The sequence below is a fragment of the Rhipicephalus sanguineus genome, chromosome 5, assembly GCF_013339695.2.
Source record: "Rhipicephalus sanguineus isolate Rsan-2018 chromosome 5, BIME_Rsan_1.4, whole genome shotgun sequence".
NCBI classification, from domain to species: Eukaryota; Metazoa; Arthropoda; class Arachnida; order Ixodida; family Ixodidae; genus Rhipicephalus; species Rhipicephalus sanguineus.
In genome coordinates, this window is record NC_051180.1 from 81,744,893 (window position 1) to 81,752,958 (window position 8,066).

The 8,066-nt window shown below is 41.4% G+C and overlaps 1 protein-coding gene across 1 annotated transcript in view; it reads left to right on the top strand.

The window, feature by feature from the left end:
* The window catches only part of LOC119393863 (colorectal mutant cancer protein-like), a 29,621-nt gene extending 25,683 nt beyond the window's left edge, over nt 1-3,938 (top strand). The window contains 1 exon segment of the mRNA XM_049415979.1: nt 397-3,938. Coding sequence (XP_049271936.1) covers nt 397-486 — 90 coding nt within the window. The 3' untranslated portion in view covers nt 487-3,938.
* Nucleotides 3,939-8,066: the final 4,128 nt, after the last annotated feature.

Sequence of the window (8,066 nt, forward strand, 5' to 3'; positions counted from 1 at the left end):
GCAAAATTGATTTGCAGTTGACACATTGTACTGAAGAGTCCATTGAAGTATCATTGAGAACATTGTTAACACCTACTGTTAATATAATGGACTGGTGGCAGCCTGTGTTTCACTGCATATATGCCCGAGAAAGCTTATGGGTCTGGGGCTGCTTACGGCAGTTTGGTATTAGAGCACTGCACGCATAGTGTAGTTGTGGGTTTGGCTCCCACTTGCAGCATGTTGCCTTTTGTTGACCCTTATGTTCACTTTTTTTATTGGATATGGTTGGAAATGCGGTTTTGTGCAACAAAATAATTGAGCTTCCTAGTCCCCTTTTTGCATTGCATCTCACTCACAAAAGTAGCGTTGTGCCTTAGTCCCTTATTTTTCTTCACTCTCTTTTCCCCCCAACAGGTGCAAATGTTGAAGCAGCGAATAGCAATGCTCGAAGGTTCCGGTCTGCGCCATGCTTTGCCTCTCTCGGGAAGCGAGACATCCCTTTAAGGTGGTGCATGAATGAAGTTCAGCTGGATGAGTTGTTGTTAGCCATTGAAGTATTATAGCTTCTTGTTTAGTGAACCAAAGTTATTGTAGTATTTGTATTAGTCACGCAGTTCCTGTGTGTACTCATATCGTTGCCAATGTACTATATAGGTAGTACTACGTATAATACCCAACGAAGTTCCTCTTTTTCCCCGTTTGTTTGCGGTTCTTTCAAGAATGACTCTAGGCATGTTACCATGTAAAGTCGCATAAGAATAGGCGGAAACTGTACAGAAGTCACTGTCACGAGTGTGCACTTCTCCAGTGTATAGAATGTGGTCGTGACATTATGGTCGCGACATTCCGAGCGGCTAGTGTCGGTAATTGTGAAGGTCTACGGCAGACATCTAGTAACTGCTGCTGTATGCAATCAAGAACCATTTGCCCAAGAAGTGTGCTTGATGTGTGGTCTAACCTCTGCTTTTGTTTGTTTTGTGGTGTGAAAAAGCTGTAGTGTGCCACTGTCAACCTCAGTGCACAGCTTTATAGGGAGAAGTCGGCCACGTTAGAAGGAAAGCTCTGAACTAACTCCAGTTCTGAAGCTTTTGCTCGTTAGTGAATGTCTGCTCAGTTTACTCCGGCACTAGCTCTTTCTGATCCCGACTCAGAAACACTTGTCTACTACTACCTGCACACACTTATGAGCAATATGGCAGGAAATGCACGAAGCTGTGCTCAAGAGACCATAGCAGGTAGACATTTATGCCAAATGCACAATGGCAAAGCTCCTTGGTACGTATTACTAGTACTTTGTACGTAGCTGTTTCGTCAGCCACTAAGCAACATCAACATGTTGCAAGTGTAACTCTCGCTTAAACACAGCTTTGGCGTTCCCTCTCGTATCACTCATGCGTGTATATATACAGCATCCATATCAAATGCTGCCTATCTTGAATCTGTTACGTATTCAATATGAGTCTGTATATGTCATGGATCAGGCTGTGTTCACCTGTTGAATCTGATAGTAAGTAATCAGCTACCTGTGGCAGTAATCGTGGCAGCAAAAGGACAAAGACCCAACATCATTACATGTAGTTACTGGCCAGCCATGTTTGATTGAGTAGAGCCCCATCGATATTTTGTCTTTGTTTCTTGTTTTGGGGGGGAAAGTGAGCTTGTTCTTTAGGACCTAGTGAAGGTGCCTTTCATAAATACAGTTTGCTTGCAACGTGATGTTAGAGATGTCACGTGAGTTTCACTCGCAATCTCGTGTATTTTTGTTTTGCTGCAGCTGAAGACCAAATGTTAATTTTTACATTAGTCTCATAACAGATTTACTGGTAGAATCAAGTGGCATTATATTCCCTTATTATCTACTTCACCGGAGTGTACAACATCCTTCTTGGGGCATCATTCAACTGGCTTGACTCAGTGAGCGCCTTTAACAGCCAGGTACAATTGCTTGTCTGTCGGTACAAGCAGTAGCGAAGCATAATGGCATTTAATGAAATGTATGTGCTTACATTTGTACTTTTCCAAAGGCATTTAACTGCATTAAATGCAGGATAGTCAGGGTTTGCGAGGTGTTTAGTCCAACCCAAACCACATTTCAATTTTGCCACTGAAAAGTGGTCACTTAGTCATCTGCCTCCACCTTCTTGTGTTCTGATGATATGGGACCAGCCTTCATTGAATCTCACAGCTGCTTAGAGCAATCAGTATCCTGAAACAACATTCAAAGAAGGAAGCTGTGAGGCTGTGCCTTGTTAAAGGCTGATAATTTACCCAACGTACCTAGTCATTAGGACAGCATGTTACAGCTACCTAATAGTACCCCAGTCCCACTGGGCACATTCAATTTCGATTGAGCCCAATCTGAATCGAAATTCTTAAATATGATTGGGTTCTTTGCCGAAGGTGTGAAAGGAAGCCAATTACGACTTGTCTTGATTTCAATAACTGCCCTCATTTGGCCAGGATATAACTTACTTTACTCAGCTTTGCCTAGTGCTTTTCCTTTCTAACTCTCCATAGCATTAAAGCTCGATAAGTGACCAGCAAGATGCTAGATGTGCCAGCATATGATGAGGTAAAAAAACATCCAGTAATTTAGCGATTTCATGAAATGTGTTCAGTGAATGTGCTCCTGGGATTTACCTACATCTTGCATTTCTTTACCACAGGAGTGAAGGGACTTCCCAGTGTTTTCATAAGCTGTCCTGGTTCTCGCATGCATTTTGTGCTCACACATGTTGACGAGAAAATTTTTTTTCTTACTTGTTTACTGTCTAGGGGCATCGAACTATTTTTGAATTTAGAAGCCTAGGTCTATACAACCAGTGGCAAGTAGCCTAAATCATAGATGAAACCTGGTGTATCGTATTTGCAATGGACACGGTAACACAGTTATTGGTGCAAATACAGCTCAAGATCTTTCTTGTGCACATATAAGCAGCCTGAGAAAGTTCTTAGTATCATATCTGTAATAGTGCTTTAAATTTAATGCAACATCCCTTTACTCACCTCCCTACCTACAGTTTTGTGCTGTCAATGCAATGTGCTTGGCAGCTCTGTGACCAAGCATTGCGGGAAGGCAAACTACAGGGTAGCATGAGGTTTCGATCTGCAGCTAGCGAGAACATATCAAAGGGGAACAGCGAAATGTGGTCCAACTACAGTGAGGAAGCACATCAGTGGACTTTATGACCAATGGCCCTGCCCTAAGAGTGACACCTGTCTATGTGGCCTCCCTAAAGGAATGGCAACGGTGGTTCCGTGAGAATATCACTCATCAATGCAATACATTGATGCTCATATAACATCGCATAACAGCGTGGCTGGAAAACTGTCATCGCAAGGCATGCATAGTGCTGGCATGCACTGCAATAATGCTCGCTACATTATGCTAAAGAAGTTATAAGTCGGCAACTATGGTTTCACTGCACACAATTAGTTGGTATCAAAATACTAAATGTTTTCTTTACTATAGTTAGATACTGCAGCTATTCGTAGTTTTTAAAGGTGAACTGGCGTGAGCTCACTATCTCTTCACTTAAATGAACTTCCGTGAGCTTTACGCATTAAAAAAAAAAACTTGCAAGTGTCCTAAATAACTTAACATGATAGCTTTTACACAGCCAGTTTTGGTATTGCTTGTGTCATGACATTGTAGACAGGTGCCAAGCATAGCAACGTTTTAACACTCGCTCTGCCTCGCCTACTTAACTGCTTTGCTGCTAAACAGGTGCCATCATGGAGGTGACCAAGTAAACTGTAGGTAGTGTCGAAACATTACAGCGTCCCAGCTCCCACAGAACCATCTTCTGTGTCATGGCATCATGATACAGTAGCTTTCTAGGAACATAAACTGGCTGTACAAAAGTTATATTAAATTACTTAGAAACGACAGGAAGTGGAAGATGGAAGCTTGCGATGAAAAAATCCATAAAAAGTGGGTGGGTGCTCGAGCCAGCGTTTCGACAAGTGGACTTGTCTTCTTCAAGACTGAAACTGATTTCCTTAGCTATCGTGTGTATATGCTTCGTGCCCTCTCCAGATTGGGGGTGGGAGAGGAGGGAGGAGAGGCCGCCGTGAAGAACTATGCGAGTCATAAGAAAGCCGGGGAAAAAAAAAAGGAACAAAAAACGGGATTTTAATAATAGTAGCTTCGAAATTCCTAGAAGAAGGGCTTAACTCTCGTTGGGCTGAACTACTATAATTAAATTGCCACGTGCTTCCACTGACAATCATTCAGTGAAACGTACACCCCCTCTCTCCCACCCATTTTTTGTTGCTTTTTTTTCTTTTCCCCCGCCTTTCTTATGACTCAAACAGTTCTTCATGGCGGCCTCTCCTCCCCCCCTCCCCCACCCCCACTCTGGAGAGGGCACGAAGCATATACACACGATAGCTAAAGAAATCAGTTCCAGCCTTGAAGAAGACAAGTCCACTTGTCGAAACGTTGGCTCAAGCACCCACCCCCTGTTTATGAATTTTTTTATTAAATTACTTGGGGCACTCTGACACTTGCAAGTACTATTTCGCCTAGTACGTAGAGGTCTATGACCTCGATCCACTGCGAAAGAAGTTAGAAGTCGAAAAAAACTCCCCTGCTGGTATGTTGGTACTCCAAGCCTCAGCCATGGCGGGTTATTTCTTTAAAGTGCAATGTAGTACTTAAAATAAGAAACACAAACATCTTGCCAGGAGGAGCTGCGTAGTATCGTGAAATAATTTTTTCCTCTGCACGGTATCCACCATTATGATGACCGTAGGCTTTCTCACATAACATATCATTCATTGCTACAATAATTGCGGGCAAGCTTCTTGTCCCTTTCACTAGTCCAACCACACCCGATTTTGAATGTGGTTACCCTCTTTATAACCAATACTGCTTCACTTCGCCAGCCGCCAACCTTTTACACATGCTGGCTATGTCAACCGAGCTGTGCGTACAACATGATCTAGTTAGCATGTGCCGAAGCTGGCACATAGCCAAAGTGGTAGTAGTAACAGTACAGTGGTAGCAACGCAGTAAAGCTTCCTTGTGGCCTTACGGAAATGCCGTAGTTATTATTTTGCCTGTCGAATGCAATTACACAATGAGTGTGCATGGGATCTTCAGTCATGGTAACCTGTTGCTCTTTCACACTTGAAAGAGTATTTTCTGGCCCTGTCTGGTAAAAGTTCTGTGAAGCTTGTCAGCACAACCACGTAGCCGAACTGAGATATGCATAAAGTGCACAAATATTCCGTGCACTTGTAATTGTCGTTTGCATACTTCACATTATTACTGTTTCAGAACATCCAGGAGGAGCTCTGATCAAGCTGATTAGCAGCCTGAGCACGTGTTTATGTTTTTTTAATCTGACTGCTTTCATACCAGTCTGGTTCTGCTACCGCAGGCTCTTTTCCATGTGTTTTTATAAACGTTTTCCCAAAGTGAGTTCTGTTGCATAGTCTTGTTTGTATATGTATGTATGAATGTTTGTATGACTTGCATCTGGCCTTTAACAGGGTTGTTTAGTGTGACATATTTATGATAAGTGGAATAGGAATTCACTGAATTTGCACAAGGCTTGTATATCATACACCTGTAGACATGAGGGCAGTCTTGCAGTGAATGAGTGATTTTCACGAGGCTATGCATCGAATATACTTTTACATGCAGGGTCACAATACTGAATCACACATACTATCTTTTTGCTCATTCTTGCTTTATTGTGTTGTCTATGTGAGATGAACTGTGCCATGCTTTATTTTATTTGTGCCTTGAACAATATGACCTGCTGTTAGGATGTGCTACTGAAAATGTTGCTACTTGCCTGGCAGTTGCAGTGAACAGCTATCGTATTAGATGGCGGCATGGTTCGAGCTATGTCTGAAAATGTAACTGCCATCAGTGTTCGGTGCACTCGGTGAAGTGTACAGGAAGTTATTATGTGTATATGGGTACACTCCCACTCCTTCTTAATCAATACAATGTCAGTAGATATTGGAGGAGGAAATTTTAGCGCTGCTGTGTATCTATAGACTGGGTGTTCCCATAGGCTGTGTTGTCACCTTGTACTTTCTTTTTAAACACGTAACCAAAGCGACCTTTACTGTTCATATTGCTTACCTCACGAGAAATCTTTGTTAATGCATATGTTGTAGCTTGTTAACTTGCCAGGAGGGTCTGGACCTGTCTTTATACAAGGAGTTCTTGCAAGATATGTCAAATGTTGCTGTGTCACTTCTTTAGTATGGTTTGCCATATTGTGCCAGCCGCCTTTGTTAGTTTCTGGCCTGGGTTACCGTACAATCTCAGCTTTAAGAACTGAATGTATTAAATGCACGTGAAGGCATTACGAATCCCTGTTTTCCTGTAACCATATCCTATTAAGCATAGAGTTTCATAAAAAAATTACTAGGTGGAACTTTGCTGCTAGTGTTGACAGGAGCTGCAAGTGTGGTGGATCAGCCCGACTGGTAATTGTGGGTAGTGCATGGATCTGCCTCACGTTTGTTCTTCTGGCTGCTAATGTTGTAGTGGCTTTGTAAAATAATTATACTTAACAAAATCTATCATTATAAAGCCTACAGTTCAGGGTGATGTGTGTGCACAGCTTGCCCTCTGCATTCAGAAAATAGGATGGTTTCAAAATTTAAGTCAGTAAAGACAGAGAAAAAATGTAGTAAACAAAGCCATGAGAATGTCAGTAAGCCAAAAGCATGAAGCTTAAACCAGTCTATTCACTAACCATCATCACCATGATCGCAGTGCCACAGTTCCATCTTGTAGTGTTAGTAGGAAACCTTAATGTTATTAGGAACTTCACGATGGTCACGCCTTGTAGTCTTCAACGTTAACTGCTTTTGTAGTGTGCACTGTATGACGTTGCCTGTGGGAAACATGCGTTTTAAGGAAGTATGCGTGTCCTATATTAGGTCTAGACCTTTATACATAGTTTGATTGCTGACATTATGTAGTACTGTTCTGCCTGTATGCGATGGGAGTAATGACATGCAATAGATTCAGCATACCTTGCAGCTATCTATGCACCTCTCTGAGAGGGTCTTCTTTTTTTTTTCCCTATATATACATATTCAATCACACATCGGATCACATGAGGTGCTAATGGCGCAATACCTGACTACAAATGCACCATATGAACTAAGGTTTTCTTGCTTTTAAGTGGCTTATCAGGGGTACACTTCGGCAACGATTCTTTCCACATGTGGCATTTTTTTATGTGTATTTGGATGTATCCACAATAAGTCGCTGCCATGCTTTATTTCTTTTAGTCACTTTTTTTTACCTCGTTTTACCCAGAGTGTTTACGTACATGTGGTGTTTTTTTTTTTCAAATTTCACTGTAGTACCGTGCATAAGTTGTCATATTCGAACGGATTTCAAACTTCAGATCTTTCTGTGCCAAAGATCCCCAAAACTTAAGTCAGTACAAAGTACAGACATGGACTGCTATATAGTTTGCCATTCTGACCTTCAATGTATTCTGCACTAACAGTGCACAGCTTTATCAGGGTTGTAAGTTTTGCTTGACCGCATATGTGTGTATTGTGTGCACAACCAAAATATGTAAAAATGCATACTTTCCAGCCCTAAACAGCTTTTTTTTTTTATGGTGGTTCATGATCAAAATAGTCTTGATTTTTTAAACTATATGTGCCTACTTTACAAGGTACATTTTTATCATTGGTGTCATGCTTTACTATGTTCATTTTTACAAGGGGGCCATGTTGGCATTGTATATTTACATGTTTCTTATGTTTTAATAAAGTCAATGTTTTATCTCTCAGCTTTGGTGTACAGTTGTAATGGTGAGTGAGTGTTTTGCTGACATCAAGTTATTCGTATGTCCATTTGTTTTTGTGAAACACACACATATACTTATATTTTTTTCTTGGCAATCGCAGTTAAATATGAGCAGTGCAAGCAAATTAAGATTGTAGTTGGTCTTCCTCGCTGGCAGGCACAAAATGCAAACGGAAACAGACATTAAAAAGCCAGATGAAGAGAGCCTTTTTTGATGCAGTGGCATTTCGCTACAACAGCATGTTGGTGCAGTACATTCCATGAATTTTGCTAACACGAAGAA